The 17,018-nt window shown below is 48.2% G+C and overlaps 1 protein-coding gene across 6 annotated transcripts in view; it reads right to left on the reverse strand.

Moving 5' to 3' along the window:
• The window catches only part of CAMTA1 (calmodulin binding transcription activator 1), an 823,330-nt gene that overhangs the window by 433,344 nt on the left and 372,968 nt on the right, over positions 1 to 17,018 (reverse strand). For all 6 annotated transcript variants that reach the window (XM_029227275.1, XM_029227277.1, XM_029227281.1 and 3 more), the window contains one exon: positions 16,653 to 16,788. In XM_029227275.1, coding sequence (XP_029083108.1) covers positions 16,653 to 16,788 — 136 coding nt within the window. The remainder of the gene's footprint in view (positions 1 to 16,652; positions 16,789 to 17,018) is intronic.

Raw genomic sequence — 17,018 nt, forward strand, 5'->3', positions numbered from 1 at the left:
ATCTTATGAAGCCAAAGAACTCACAAACATGGAAGCTGATGGCAATGTCAGCGTCTGGCAGGCCCTCCAGAATCAGCCGTGGAGGGCAAGAAGGTCACTCGACTCCAGGAGGGGGAAAGACTGAGCTCTCTCTGAATCACGGCAATTTTAAGCAGGAAGAAAACTTCCTATTTGGAGAAGGCTCTGGCCAACTTCCCTTCCCCTCCCTCAGCCTTTCCATTTTGTAGATGAAGAAACCAGCCCCCAAGGGATTAGGTGACACGCCCAGTATCTCTCGGCCCAGGGCCAAGTTACCCAGCCAGGACTTTCCCCACTGCCTCCCAGACCCTCCTAAAATCCCACGAGTGACTTCTTATGACCCTTAGAACAGAATCCAAAATCCTTACCACAGCTGACCCTCCATGCGACCTGGCTCCAGCCCCTCCAGCCACACCTCACGCCACCTTGTCCACTGCTCCCCAAGCACGCTGGTCCCTTTCCGTCAGGAGAAAACCAAGGTCCTTCCAGCCTTGGGGCATCATGCTGTCCTGTCTGAGGATGTCCTGCCCCAGTTCTTCACGGCAATGGCCCTTTGTGCTTGAAGTCATGGGTTGACTGTTCCTGCCTCATTTAGGCCCCTGGACCACCGAAGGCCAGGGCCCACTCGTTATTCTCCACCTGGCACGTGCCTTGTTTGTCACCCCCAGCACTTCTCAGGGGGGGTCCTGAGGTACTTAACTGCTTACCTCTGCCGTGCCTGTCCCCACGCCACTAAGTCAGGGGGGCTTTGAGAAGGCAGAGAACGTATCTGCTTTCTGCCTCACTGTATCCCCAGTGCCCAGCCAAGTGCCTGGCACACAGGGCTTATAGTAATGTTTCTTGAATGGATGGGTGGATGATGGAAGAATTGCATCATTAATCAACAACTAAAAAGTGACAGAAATCACTTTGTCTCTAACCTCGCAAATGCTACGAAGGCAAAGATCTTCACCTGGACCCGGCAGGGGTGTGCCTGGGGCTTCAGGGACCTAGGCTCTGCCTGCAGTGAACCCCACAGTGGTCTCAGCCAGAAGCCTGCTGGTGTTGGGTTATATTCTGAACATGCTGATGCCGTAAGTCCAGACATCCTGGTGCCTGGCAGGGCCCGGGTTTCCCTGTGAATGAAACGGTGTCCATCATTCCCTCCTCTGGCACGTGCGCCTTGGTTCCGCAGACGTGCCGTGGGGCAGTCCTTTTCTCTTGCCCTTCTGATGGGTCTGCATGAGCAAGAGAAGTTAGGATTCATCATTTTCCACTTGAAACAGCCTGGGAGCTGGGCTCCTCCATCCACAGGCAAAGGTTTTAATATTTAAGCTAGAAGCACCAAAGCGCCATTGAAAGAAAAGAGCTCAATTTTCTTGTATCAGTTTTTCTCCCACGTGTCCCTCAAATCTCCAGCTACACCATCAAACAAGACCGACCCTTTCTACTGCATCGCATCCCAAGTTTCTGATTACGAGTCAAAGTCTGATGCAGGTCCGGCAGAAGAATAGAAGCAGAGTCTAAACAATAAGCGTGCTCAAAATTAATCTAGGGCCCAGCCTCTTGGTTAGTATAGGATAGCCCCCGAGTTGCCCAGTGGAGAGACAATATAAGCCACATTTTAAATTTCCTGGTATAAGTGGTAAAGCAGTAAAAAGAAACTGGTAAAACTAATTTTAATGATATATTTTATTTGGCCAATATATTTAAAATATTTCAACATGTAATCAATAGAAATATGAATGGGTTATTTAACATGGTTTTTTTTTTTTCATGCTAAGTCTCGGAAATGCAGTGTGTGTTTTACACGTCCAGCATGTTGCAGTTGGGACCAGGCACATTTCAGGTGCTCAGGGGTGACACCCAGGTCCTGGTTTGGACCACACACCAGGAAGGGTCCAGCTGCTCACAGGCGGCACGCCGGCACCCAACCCAAGCTGCCGGAGAACGGAGAACGTACCGGCAGAGAAGACGAGAAGGAGGCTTGGAAACCCTGCTCCCTGGTCCCCGCAGCCCCCTACCCACCCTGCAGGCGTGCGTGTCGGTGTCAGCGTCGGACAAAGCCAGCAGAGGAAACCACAACTGCCACTCAGGGTTCTCTCTGGATGCTTGGATTAACTCACTTGTATTTATTTGGCTTTTTATAAACAAAACTAAGACTTAATGCATTCCATTCATCATGAGGAAAGGGCAGTAATCCTAAGGGGATCTGTCAAACAGATGCTCTTTCTGTAAATAAATAAAAAGGTGACTGTGCAGGAAAGGAAAATTACACTGAACTGAAATCTGAGATTTTTTTTTCCCCCTTTTAGATCCATAAGCCAAAATATTGCGAAGGCTTTTTATAAACAAAGATAATGAGTTGTATAATTTATGTAAATTAACTAATGCTGCTGCATTTTCTAGAAGTAACATACACTGCATTATTTATTTGACATGCCTTTTGGAGTAAAAATAATTATAATTGGATATTATACCTAACAAGTTTCTCCCTTTGTTTTCTTATTAGTATTTGTGGTTTTGAATATAAAACACAGAATCACTGAGTTCACCACAGGTGTGGCTTTCCTTTTGCACGTATAAAACTAAAGATGATCTTTTGAAAAGATGGGAGTTGGACCAGGGCCCTTGACCACAGCTTCTGAGCCCAGCGTAAACTGCCCTGTGCCCCAGGCATGGCTCGGTCAGTGGGTGTTGGTTATTTTCAACTAGCAGGGGGTACTAGTTTTTCAGCAGCCTGTGGGATACAACCGATGTCATTTTCACTCCCTGACGTCTTCCCATCTTCGCTATTCCAAGTATGATTTAGGACCAGCAGCCTCACCACCGCCTGGGAACTTGCTCTGAATGCAGCATCTCGGGGCCCCACCAAGACCAACGGAATCAGAATCCTTGGGGGACTTGTATGCACATTAAAGTTTGAGAAACGCTTTTCTACATCATTTGCAGAGAAGACCCAGTCCCTTCCTGGACCCCTCCTGCAGGAGACAGAGCTGAACTCAGGAAGGCACAGGGCTGGGTCCCCCAAGTCTATCTGTTCCCGACATCAACCCACATTTCCCCTCGCATCTAGCATATATTAAAATGAGCAGTACATAATCACATACTGCAATTCTTAGTATTATCATATTAGGAGCATTAAAAATGCAAGAAAGGATAATTAAGCAAAATAAATTAAACAAGGATCTTGAAATACACAGCCTTGGAAATACTTCTGCTGCCTAAATGCTTGCTAACATCTGTTAGCCTCTATCATGCTTGCTATCCTTTTCTGATAGTCAAAGCACAAAATACGATCAAATACCAAATGTAAATAGCTCTGATTCGTAACCTTGTTTATGCAGCCAAAGATGGCCCTAAGGTAGAGGAAGGAACTCTGTTGAAACCCCGCTGATCTTTGGAAGGACCATCTTGTTTGGGAACAGGGGTCGGGGGCCCCTGCTCCCCCCACCCCCTCATTCATTCAGTACCAGGGGTGGAGAAAAGCAAACCAAAAATATCGCAGACCAAAAAGGAAAGGAGGGTAATTTACTGAATTTATTTCATCTCACTCCCTTAATCATGTAAAACAAAACCCAAAAATATTCTACATTCTGGTTTGTGTCCAACACAATGTGCAAACTAATTGAGTGTAAAAAGCATTCCTTTGCATTATATCAGTTACAGTAAATGTAACAATTGCTCTTCCTACCCCAGGGCTCTGTTTCATTTCTGTTTTTGTTATAATTCAGTCCCTTCACAATATGTCATTGCAAACACTATTTGCAAAAGAAAGTATAAAAAACAGATTCTTTATTTCTTAGTGCATTTATTTTCATTTCCCTTCTCCAGCTCTCCAGATTTATCCCATGCTTCCATCTGGAGGGCTTAAAAAAGTTATAGACGAAGTTACTATACATAATGAGGCGCATACTCGTCTGGCATTTAGCCAGAAAATTTTATTGCCAGGTGTTGTGAAAGGAAAAAATATATATACGGCCAAAATGCCGTGCTGCGTTGCATTTCCAAACATTTCATATCACATCTGAAGGTGTTCATTCATTTGGTAGGGAAGCTACTTCCATGACGTTTACTTAACCGCCTCTCAGGAAAAGGCAAATGTGATGGTTCTTCAAGCCAGCACGAGGCTGCTGCACTTGACCCCAACCCCGTGGGAATGGCAGACTCGGTTCAGTCACCGGGGAGACCTGAAATCGATGGGCTAGCTCCCCTCCACGTTCATTGCCGTCGTTTGGGAAATATGAATTGAGTCCCCACAATGCTCGGTGCCGGAGAGACGGAAGCTGACAAACAAACAGGGAATCAGAAGCATCGTCCAGACCGCCACCCTCTTCAGGGGAGTGCAGAGGGGTCAGGGTCCGGGGGCAGGGAACTAGATGAGAACAGAGCAACCAAACCCAGCCCCGCTGCAAAGGGACCAGTGCAGCTTCATTACGCCCACCCTTAGGTGGGGGCTGTCAATGAAGACTCTTTCAACTCTTTCACAGCAATTAAGGAATTAAAGGTCAGCGGCAAACCCACTTCCTCCCCGACTGGGGAAAGCCAAGCAGATCCTGTTTGTGAGAAATAACTGATGAGCCGTTCAGTGTGGATTCTTTGGGGAAACGGAACCTAATACGGCATTACGCTGACAATTAGGTCTAATTCCATGTATAAAAACACACAGAGAAATGAGGGGGTTAAGTAAAATACCAGAGTCAGGGCGTCACACCTGAGAAAGGGCTAAGCTTGCGTTTCGGCTGCACTGCGGTGCACGGAAGGAATCGGGGGAAAATAAGGCTTCTTCCGGTTTCCCAATTTCTTTTCCCACAGTCTCCTACGGAAAAGATTATGGTATTTAACCATCTGTCTAATATTTTGGAAAGAGAACGAAGTCATGGAGTATTTTGAAACTCGAGACAATGCTAATACCTTCGAAATGTCACCATAAGGCGTGTGGACTTGTCATCCTTGCTGCACGTCACCTGGGAGCTCCTTCTGCCTTATCTGTCCTGCAGGGACGGCTGGATGGCCACACCTGCGCTGCCTTCAGCGGTGTCTGCTAACCCTCCCCAGGCCCCTGTCGCCTAAGAAGGGGCGGAGTCCCAAGGCTTCCCACCTGCTGTCCTACAGATGCAACCCACCAGATAAGCTTGGCTTCCTGCTGGCTTCTGCAAGAATGGGTTCAGGGTAACATCCTACAACCCATCGGAGTTCTGAGGTCTAATACGCATTCACAGTCCCCTCCAAGATCTATCAAACCTTTTAGGAAATTTCAAGCAAAGGGGGCACTATCTTGGTCTCCACCGGCACCTCATGTGCTGAAATACATAGACCTCAGCGGAGCTTTTTGGCATTAAGAATTAGAAATGGGAAAACAAAGATGCAGACGTTAAAGGACTGTAAACACTAGGCACTAACTGAGGGATAAAAGCAGATCATCTCTAAGGAAAGGATGGAAGGAGGCAAAGGGAGGAAAAAAACCCACAGCCACTTGCTTAGAATTTATGTTTCCATAAACATTAGGATTCTTGTATGAAGAAGAAATTATAGATACATGTGTTCCCTTAAGGAAGGCTTCTCAAGAGGCCCATTCCGGATTTAATAATAATCCATATTCTTCCCCTGAAATGGCAAACCGAGTCTTTGATTTCCTTATCACTGCCACAGATACATGAATCATTAGGCCGCAAACCAGCAGTGCTTCAGTTTATCACACGCCACCTCGAATATTTAATAAAATAAATTCTAAATAATCAATTCGGGAAGAGTCAACATTTCTTACACTTTTGTAATAAATGTCTACCGCTTGCATTCATCAGAAACCTGTATGTAAATCGTGGGATCCAAGATGAAAGAGAAAGTCCCTGGTCTTCTCATGCTGTCATGTAAATACTTAAACATGGACAAATACCGTCTGCACCCTCCCCACAGCCTCTGTTCTAGGGGAATGTTGGCACGTCAAACACATCCAGGCTGCTTTCAAAGCACTTTGAGCCCAAAGATGCAGGCGGTACAGCCTTTCTCTCTTCCGCGAGATCCTGATCCTTTAACCCACCTGGTCTCAGCAAGGCCACACACCATTGGCTCAGCTGTCCCTGGACAAGGGAGCTCAGAGCGCATCACCGGGACTTGCCCGCCTTCTCTGCAGCACCATGGAGCAGTGCCTTGGGCTCATGGGAGAGACAGGACGCTTCCCGGCTTTCACCCCCAAGCTGCCCGTTGCAGGAGGCTCTGCCTAGTATCTTCAGATGGAGAACAATTATCCCATGCCCCGTGGAATAAGCCAGATTGCCACTAAAAGTCAAGAGAAAGGAGAGACCCTAACTTCGCCAAGACAAACACAACTAACAACACTAATGTGATTGTCGGCGTGTTGTGCAAAAAACTGTTAATTCCTTGCAGAATTATAAGCTAAGTGTGAATACTGTCAGGTTGCAAATATGAATCCTAGGACACACTAGTGCTCAGATTCAAGTCCGTAAGAGGGTTTGGTGGCCAGTCCTTGATCATCCCCTGCCGTCTCTCACCAGTCCCCATAGCCCCCTGCTCCTTCTAGAACCTGCTGCTGTAACCTAGAACAGAGATCGGTGAACTACATCCACGGTCCATATCTGGCCCCCAGCCTGTCTTTGTAAATAAAGTTTTATTGGAATACAGTCACACCCATTCCTTAATTACATAGCCTATGGCAGCTTTCACGGTTACAATAGTTGCCATGGAGACCTCTGGCCAGCAAAACTGAAACTATTTACAGGTTTCCCTGCTATCCGAAAGTAAAGCATTCCTATGAAACCTTTTGTAAGTTGAAATGGTATAAGGCAAAGAAGCAGTTACCTTAGGACACACGTAAAAAAAGCACAAAATAAATGGAGATAAAGCACAGATGCTCAGACCCAGGTCACAGCTCTGGTGACTGGATGCTGAGATGCTGAGTGTGGTCCTGGAGGAAGGAGCTTGGTGGGGTCACTCCTTCTGCTCGGGGTGCAGTATCTTCTACTACAGCTGCTGCAAAACCAACACTGAACACTATTTTCCCCTTTTTTCCTAAAAGCGAAAATTCTCTTTGGATTTCTTCCGGTTAGTGAAAACAGGTGCGAATGTAGGTCTTTTGTAAAAGCGTCATGGTGTAAATTGAACTTTCGAAAAGTGAGGGATCCCTGTACTGTCCAGCCCATCACAGAAGAAATACATCATTTCATTCATTCAAAAAGTGTTTATTGGGCACCAACTGTGTACCAGGTACCATGCCAAGCACTGGGCTACAGGGGGGACATTGGATCAATGCGAGAGCAGGGCTACTTCACCTGCAGGAGAGAAGCTGAGGCAGCTGCTCAGTCACTGGCAGCCTCGCTGTGTGCTCTGCTTCCAGAGACCTGCTGTTCTCTCCCCTTCATGGCCAGGGGTAGAATAAGGAATAACAGGCTCAAACATCAGAGGTTTCAGTGAGATATTTTTAAAAGATGTTGGGAGTCAAGTAATGAATTACCAGACTAACTTGTAAAATTTTTCTTTACTTTTTTCTTAAGATAAGATTAGAAAAACCACCTGCCTAGGACTGAGTCACCAAGGGAGGACTCCACCAACAACAAGAGGATGGCATGTGTCAATCTTTTCCAAATGCAGTAGATCCGGGGCAGGGCCTGAGAATCTGCCCTTCTAATGAGCTCCCAGATGGGCTGGTGCTGCTGACTGATGGACCACACGGTGGCGAGCAAGCAGCCATGTGACTGCATATGTGTCTGTGCAGGTCTTAGCTTTTGCAAGAGTTTTGCAACAAGAAGGAGAGGCAAACCCTGAAGGGCACACAGCATTACAAGGTGTTAGAATTAAGAAGAACAAAGAGGGGCTTCCCTGGTGGCGCAGTGGTTGAGAGTCACCTGCCGATGCAGCGGACACGGGTTCGTGCCCTGGTTCGGGAAGATCCCACATGCCGCGGAGCGGCTGGGCCCGTGAGCCATGGCCACTGAGCCTGCGCGTACCGCAAAAAAAAAAAAAAGAAGAACAAAAAGGAAATGCAAGGTCATTTCATCTCTCTGGAAAAAAACCTCAAGAACCAGAAAGGTGCTCTTTCGTGAAATCACCTGCTTTCCATCTACAGTTCTGGCCTCGCATCCAGGGAGGGCAAGCGGAGAGCAGCTTAGCAGTCAGAAAGCCCAGCAAACTTGCACAAAAAACCAGGTGACGAGAGCCAGCAGCCGTCGAAGCAGCCTCCGCCCCAGCAGCTGTGTGAGTGGCTGCTCCATCCTTCATTTATGCAGTAATGCTTCTCTCTGCCCCACCCCTGGCAGCACAAAAGCCCTTCACTGAGCCTCTATTTCCCCATGGTTTTTGCTGGCCTGTGGGAAGCGGACAGACAGAGCGACACGGGCCCGATTACTCTGCAAGCCACGATACCTTCCCTGTGTTGGTGTCAACTAAAGGGGGCCAGGTGTGACTCTTCTAGGACGAGGCTGGAGATTCATACCCTCTGAGCACCAACTGCCCCATCAGAGACAAGCCGCAGCTACCGATGACAGAAGTAAATTTCTCCAGCGATGTTAGGGAATTGAAAGATGTGCAGAAGGATTGATAATTTACTGTTCAGTCAAGTGAAGCAGAGACATCCTTTACCAATGCAAACAACCAAATCTGGTCATTTACTGAGGCGGGGTGGGAGATACATCATGTTCTTAAAAGGCATCCCCACCTTGCAGACGGGGCCACACATGATGCTTACAAAATCAAGGTTGTGTGGCCTGGGTAATGTCTATCTCTGTGCCTGCGGTATGTGGAGGCATAGACAGAGGAAGGCCCTGGGTGAATTTTGACAGTGGTGTTCAAGGGTTTCCGTTGTAATCGAATATGCTAAAATTTCCATTCATGTCCTCGTGGGCTAACCTGCAATGATATTAAGAGACTGCTATGATAATAATTAAATACAAGCTTGGCATACCAAGTTGGCATGCTGTGGCTCCACCTTCACGGGGAGTTTCTAGCTCAGGAAGGCTGCAGTCAAGCTGAAAAGGAAACTGCAAAGTGTTTTACGTGCTGTAATCTACCAGAGATATAAGGGAGGCAGAAATTACAAACGTGTTTCCTTCAAAATCTTCCTGGTACCTCTTTCACTAACGAGCTGCTTTCCAAACACCACTGGCAGGAGGCCTGCATTCCTCGAGGCAGCAACCTAGAAGGGCATGGAACCTGGGCTTGGGCAGACCTAGTGAGAGAGGAGGTTCCCACGACTCACTTCCCAGAGAGGGCAGGAGGGGCCCAGGCCTGGCCACACGTGGCTTCACTAGCTAACTGCCACGAAGGCTTTCTTTCCTAAGCCGGGGCCAGTATCTGTCCTTGTTTTTATGGTTCCTGCATCAATAATGCGTCTGGAGAGAAACCAACTCAGTTCCGCGAGTCTTCAATGAGACCAATACCCAAGTAGCCAAATCTCTGTCTGCAAAGAATCCCAGGAAACTGCTCTGATGGTGGGAGGGTGGCCAGATAAGACACAGGACTAGATGTGAGCTTCAGAGAAGCAACAGATCACATTTTAGTATAAGTAGATCCCCAAAATTGCATGGAACATACTTGCACTAAAAAATCTTTTTTTTGTTTTGTTTAACTCAAGTTAAAATGTAACTGGGCGTCTGTCTCTCATGTGTGTGTATGGGTGTGTGTTGTGTGTGTACGCGTGTGTATGTGTGTGTGTGCATACACTCTAAATCTGGCAACCCTACACAGGGAGAGTGAGCACACAGACCCTTATCACCAGAGTGAGAATATCCTGGAAGCTTGAAAGCTGTAGCTTCAGGACAAATGGAAATAGGCAGTTCATTGTGGGAGCAAATGAACATAACCTGTTATCCCTACGCGGAGGTTGACATGGGAATATGAGAGGCTCCTAAAGGACTTGAAATCAGAGCTAAGGCAGGTCATGCAGGGTATTCAGAGTGTTGGAGTAAGGGCAGTACCTACCCAAAAGGGATGTTGCCAAGTCACTAAATGAGGTGATGCTTATAGAGTGATGGGTACAGGACCGGGTATTCAATAGGTGCTCTCTAAGTGATGCACACCATCCTTGCTGTTGCTGTCACTAGCTGGCTGTGGTCAGGCAGGAGGAAGCCTGAAGAAGGAGAAGCAAAACCAGCACCTGGCCAGGCCTCTGGGAGCCAGCGGACTGTGAACAGAGAGGGCGCTCCCGCCACTTTAAAATGTCGGTAGCTTATGTCATTTATCAGCTAAAATTTTAATCATATGAATTGTGTAGGGACATGTCACCAGGGATGCTGAGTAATTAGAAATTAAGGAAAGACTATGGATTTGAGCTCCTGAATTGATACCACCGAAACACACCCAGGAAACAGGAAATTAAGTTTTAACGTGTCCGCATGCCAGCAGAATGTGGCACAAAAATTCGGATGATTAAAAGTCAGAAGAGAGCCCTGGGAGACCCTCTGAGCTGCTGCCAAACAGACCGGCTCCCTGCACTGGAGTCATGAGACCAGACACCTGGACCACAGCTCTCGGTACCAGACGGGTGGCCGGGACTGGACTTGAGCCTGGGTTCAAGTCTCAGACACGGGACCAGTAGGGATAAAAATGCTCCCTTGACTGAACGGCAGGGCTGGGTTGAGGCTCAGATGAGAAGTACCTGTGAAGGCAGGTCGTCCTTCAGCAGATCCCACTGCTCAGAACGAGTTCCCATGGGTGACTGATCAGATCCTGTCCTCAGAGAGGGAAACAAGTTCATTCTAACACCACTTCTCCATGGCAACAATCACCGCATCATATTGCTATGACCAGTTTCATGTTTCTGAAAGTTTCCCAAGCAGGACGCTCTTTCGTGAGACTTCCCTGGTGGTCCAGTGGTTAAGACCCTGTGCTCCCAATGCAGGGGACACAGGTTCGATCCCTGGATGGGGAACTAAGATCCTGCATGCCTCACGGTGCGGCCAAAAAATAAATAGATAGATAGATAAAAATTTTTTAAAAAACAGTATTAAAAAAAGGATGCTCCGTCTTACTTGCCTCTCTAGAACCTGTGCTTAAAAGATCACCTAGTGTCTAGATACCAGACAGAGGTGTTCTAGTATCTAGAAAATACTAGATACTTAATTTATGTTTGTTGAACTGGACAGCGCTCATATAGAGTCAAAGAGAACGCCTCTTCAGGAAAGGTACAGACGGAGTGCTATGGCAATGAAAGACAGGGGATAATTGCTTCTGACTGCAGATCAGGGAAGATGCCCTAGAAGGTTCAGAAGTTACAAGGCTAACACAGTCTTGACGTAGACGTGGGGAAAAGAGGTTCTGAGCAAGGGACACATTATACAGTGTAGACCAGTGGGCACATGGCAAGTCTGAAGAAGAACGGGGTGAAATAAGACATCCACAGACCAAAGCTACACGATCGTTTACGGAAAGCAAAAAATCTGTATTCTGTTGAAAAGCACAGAGTGGCAACATGCAGACTCACTTGACCTTTTGTGAGCTTCTGCCACTCGGCTGTTTCGTCAGCCCACTTACTTACCCCTTATCTATTCATTGCTGTTTCCCAAACCCAATTTGGGCACCATGCATGCTTGTGGTTGGCTATTTTAAATATTTTCCATGAGCTGCAAGCAAGACACCTATTTATCTTACGGCTGCAAGCAGAGCTGAAATGATCTGACATCGCCACGAGGCCGACAGTTATTTCATGCCCTGTTAATTCCTAATGCGGTAACTACAAAATCATTCCTACTTTTAAAAGAGGTGTTTTTTTTTTTTCCTTCTTAATACGTGGCCTAAGTGTCCAAATAAAGAATATCATTTCTAATGAGGCCATGTCCAAAAACATAACCTCGCCTGCCACTTCCACATTCAAGACGGGGCTTTGAGCTTTCAGGCACTTAGTTGAGAAGTCAAAGCAGCTTTTCATTCTTTCAGGCAGCACAAACAGGTCAGCAAAACCAAACTCTCTCTTCACTGCTGAAAATTCTGGTCAGAGGCAATGGCTGGCATTTCTGCTGGGCAGATGGTCCAGGCCAGGGGGTACCTGTCTACCTCGGAACGGGCTCAGTGGGGAAGGATGCCTTTCTCCATGCTACCCACAGTCAAGCCAACAGCTTCAGTGCAATGTCCACGCATTGGTTCCAAAGGCAGGGCGTCACGGCAAGGCACGCCTTGTGATCAGAGCAGAGAGCCTCGTCCCCAGGCGGGGGAGTATCTGGTCTGCAAAGGGCTGAGAGAGATGCTCACACGTCACAGTTCTGGGCCCCTGTTGCTGTAAATCATGTTAGCCATTTTTCAGCAGCCTATATCTCTGCCCATCGCTCGTTTCCATCCCTATGCCCTCACTGTCCAGCCCTCACCAGCACCTGGTTCCCTGCGTTTATGTCGTTTCTTAAGACCAAGTCTGCCTTAGGCAGCCCTGCCATGTGTTCGGTCCAGAGCCTTGTAAGTCTTCCATCCCAGCCCTCATGACCCCGCGATAAAGTTGCGCGCTTGATGTTTTTTGTCCCCATGAGAAGGGGAGTGCCCTTGTTGACATCACTACATCCTCAGTACCTCTCCCAGTGCTGGTGGGTAGAAAGCATTCAACAGCTGGCTGATGAACGAAGGGTACGTGCTGGACTTGACCCAAAACCCCGCCAGAATGCCCAGGGCAAGTGCTCACACTGTAGAGCCAGGCGGATCTTGGCTCACGTCCCAGCTCTGCATTGATTCGTGGCAGGATGTGGGGCAAGAGAAGCCCTCGCAAGGTGCCATCTCTTCATCTGTGAAACGGGTGTAGTCATATGTACCTGGTGTGGATGTTCTGAGAAGGGTCGAGTGAGATGGTGTACAGGACATTTGTAAGCCTGTGGCCAGGGGTGGCTCCTGTTATGGGAACCCAGCAGTGAAAGTGCTAGGAAGTCGACAGCCTGGATTCTGAGACACCCGGCGCTTTCAGGAGAGAGGGATGAGGGAGGACAGGGCAGAAGACAGCCCCGCAGGCTTCTGGGGCCAGAGAAGAGCACCATGAACTTGAAAAGTACTCTTCCAGCTTGGCCCAAAGAACAACATCTCCTTGGACTGACTTCACCCAGCTCATCCCACCCATGGCGTGGTGATCCTGGAGACATGGGGGCACCAGGTGTGCCTCTCTGCATTCAGGAAATGCTCCCCCCACCACCAGAGGTCCTCTCCCTGCACACCCCAGGCCCCAGGTAAGCAGGCATCAATCTACCTGGAGAGCAGGACCCGCTTCAGGCCTGCCTGCTGAGATTTCATCTCACGAAATGTTGACATCACAACCACCTTCTTTTTCCTCCCTGCCAACCTCTGTCATCCCAGGAAACCTTATTGAGCTGGCTTCTCCTTGGCTTATAGACAAGACAACTAATCACGGACCTAAGAGCTCATCAACTTCAAAAGCAGCTGCCCCCATCCTGGGCCTGGATGAGAAAATCAATGTGCCTTTGAGTTGCCGTGTGTAACCAAGGGCCTCAGCCTCTGAGAACAAAAGAAGCCAGACCTCTGAGCAGTTCTACGAACAGGGCTGGAAGCTTCCCTGGCCTGAGGGAAGGCTTACAGCAAGTGATATGTTAAATGGTAGATCCAAATATCCATCATGCCCTCGAACTGTGGAAACCAGCTGGAGTGGTAGAAAATCACAACTCCAAGACCCTGGGCAGGACTGTCTGCCTCACCCAGCGGTAGGGGCAGCTGGCTGGCACCGTACCTGGCGTGATATATGTACTAAGTCAATGGGAACCACCTGACTGAATCCACTGAAGAAGGAAGCAGAGTCCAAACTGGGAAGACCCCCGCCTCCTGTGAGATGCAAAACCCATGTATATATGCATTGCAATTTCCCGGGTGGGAAGGCCCACCCGCCTACTGTCCCCTGCATGACAACTGGGCTTCCCAGCCACCGGTCCAGATCAGAGCAAATGCAGGAGAAACGTCGGTGATATGTGGGGCTGCTCTTGCCAGATAAATCTTCCTTTGGGGCTGTTTAAAAATCATGCCCATGGTAGACAATCCACAGCAAAGGACATCCATGAACACGAGAATGAGCTCATCCCCACGAATAACTAAGAAAAACCCAAGTTCAAACTGAACAGGGTATCATCTTTCACCCATCAGCGTGGGAGAGGGTGCAGAGGTAATGGTCATTCTCAGTGCTGGTGGGCAGGTAGTTAGCACAGCCACTTGGGAGCCATTTGACAGCATCCAGTTGAACTGAAAATACTCAGACCCTACACCCAGCAATGCCAGGTCTGGGTTGCACACGTGCACAAGCAGACATGGATGAGAACGTTGACTGAAGGATCGTAACACTGGAAAACTGGCAAGAACCCAAAAGTCCACCGACCAAGGAGTGATTCAAATGCTTATACACTTGAATACTATAGAGCAGTTCCAAGGGAAGAGGGGATCTCAGAATCCAAAGGCTAAGAGAGAAAGTTAAGCTAGGAAACACTATGTTACACACACAATCCCCCCCAACTTTAAGAGCTTAACTTATGACCCATCTCACCCAGGAAGCTTCTCTGATCATCCCAGCCCGCTCTGAACTCCCAGGACACTTCTCTTACACGCTCAGCCTTCTGCACTCCACAGTACAGCTCATGACTTGTAGGTATGGACATGGCTACCTCCTCGATTTGAATGCGAGTCCCTGGGGCAGAGAACAGGGCTCCTATTTTCTCAGTAGACACCACAGGGCCCTGCACAGAGCAGGGGCCACAGTCGACATCTGCTGATCGACTCAATGGGACAGCTCCCCAAGCCCAATGGGAGCGGCCACCACAGTTCACACCCACCTGGGGCCTCACTCTCCAAGAACCCGAAAACACACCCCTTGTGTTGCTGCTAAAGTTCCTCCAAGCCCGCCTCCCGTTCCTACTGCCCTGCTGTTGCTCACGTCCAGAAAGTCATGGAAACCCCGCACTGTCTTGTCCATCCCCTTCCTCGGTGGTCTGAGGGTCCAGGCCGCCCCCACACACACGTCTACATGTTAGACCGCAAGTGAGGAAGGCACGAGTAACCCCGAACGTAAGTACGGCCTAAGAATAACCATAAATCATTCTGATTCCATCCAGTGAGGATTCTAACTTATAACAGCAGGGAAGAAAAGGGACACTGTGGCTTTTTTTTTTTCCCCTGGGCTTTAGCTTCTGCTGAGGAAGAATCCCACCCTGCTGTTACTTACAACCAGAAGTTCCTGATTTACATAGTACAGAGATGAAATATACCAGAGGCCCACAGGCATGGGGGCTGATGGCGAGGTTTGGGTGTGAATTCCCACAGCACAGTGGCCCCTCACTTGCCCCTCCCCCACTTCTCGCTTTCTATCTCTTCCTCCATCTAGGAGGATACAAGCAAAGCCCCACCTCCCTCAGTTTCCCTAACAATCGCTAATCTGTTTGCACAATCACCAGTCACAGTCCTGGAGCTGGGTTTGGAGCAGCGTGTTCTGGTAACGTGCGTTTGAATGTTTCGCGCGGTTGCTTCTATCACGCTGTGCAAACACTGAGCCCAGGAGACAGGGAACTGGGACTTCTCCTATCCCGCCTTTTTCTTTGTTCATCATCATAAAGCACTGTTACTAGGTGTTTAAAAAAAACACGCAAAAGCATAAAACACAAGTTATCTCTCTCTGTGGAGCAACAGAATAAAAGCCATTGGATGCTATTTTAACAGCCGTAAAAGCACGTGATTATATAGAGGAAGGCATAATGATAAAGTGCGTCACAAAGAACGTCAGCGTGGAGGGTGAGCCGTTGAACTCGAGTGGGTCCTGGAGATTAATCCTGACACACTGGAGGACCCAACACACCAGCGGACTCTGGGAGCCCCCTCTCTGACCACTGTGAATTCCCAGGTGGCTCACAGCCAGCTTCCCAGCTCCTGGCCCGAGACAGCAGCTGCCATACTCCCGGGGAAGATCCTTTACAAGGATCACCAAGGAAAGCAGAGAAGTGGGTGCTCACTAACTCACTGGCCAAGAATGCACCACGATTCACACCCTCTCTCTCCCGCTGTGACACATGGCTCAGGCCCTCAAACAATGGAAAAGAGGAACCGGGGGACGTCTCCATGGCTCCTCCAGAGTGAGAGCACGTGGGGTCAGGACGATACCAAGGAAACCAGACTGCACCCTGTCCTCCCGCAATCTGAAGTTTGCACAACATCCCCAGATGCTTTCTACTGTGCCCACCTCTGTCCCAGCCCTGCAACACACCTTGTTATCCTTAATACCTGTGAGTTCCCTGAGGTTGCAACACCCAGTGCGAAACGGAAGGGTTTGTGAATAGAGAGAGGGAAGCCAGGCTCTGGTTGGGGATCACCACTCCCATGGGATCCGCTCAACAGAGGCGTCCCTGGCCACCTCAAGAGGGAGATGCCTTACACAGCTCCCTCTTCCCTCCCAAACTCTCAAGGCACTGGAGGCTCCTTGTGATTCTGCAAGAATCTTGCTGATCCCAGTCTGTACACCAATGACTCTCAAGAAACAGGAGCATCTTAGTTACATCTGGTTTCAGGGAAAACTTAAATGGCGACATAGGGTAAAAAGTCAGGAAAAAAGAAAAACAACAAACAGGGTCTTGACAAACAAAATACTGCTGACAAGAAGTGCCTGGCATCAAATGACTCAAAAGCAGTTCCATCTTATTGCAGCCCAGAAATGCCATCTGCAGAACAAGGGAGCCTTGTTTGCTCTTTACCTCTACTCCCTGGACCTTCAGTTTCATGTGGTCCTCTCTGGTCGTTTTCCCATCTTTCCTCTTTTTCCAGCAATACCCATCTTTCCTGTATTTCACTTTCTTCCTGTTGTAGAGGATCATTGAGCCATTCTGCGGTCTGGAAACAACAAATGGTTAAGTTACCAAGAGAACCGAGCAGAAGAAAAATTTATGAAGAAAGATATCGTAGACCAGTAAAAGTCTCTACAGAAGAGCAATATTCCACATTTGCTGGGACATAATTTTTCACCTTTTATTGCAGCTCCCTGGATTAACCATTTTTTTTTTATCATAGAGAATTTTTATTTTTTTATTATTTTTTTAACATCTTTATTGGAGTATAATTGC

The sequence above is a fragment of the Monodon monoceros genome, unplaced genomic scaffold (genome assembly GCF_005190385.1).
Source record: "Monodon monoceros isolate NGI ecotype Baffin Bay Population unplaced genomic scaffold, NGI_Narwhal_1 Super_Scaffold_18, whole genome shotgun sequence".
Classification (NCBI taxonomy): Eukaryota; Metazoa; Chordata; class Mammalia; order Artiodactyla; family Monodontidae; genus Monodon; species Monodon monoceros.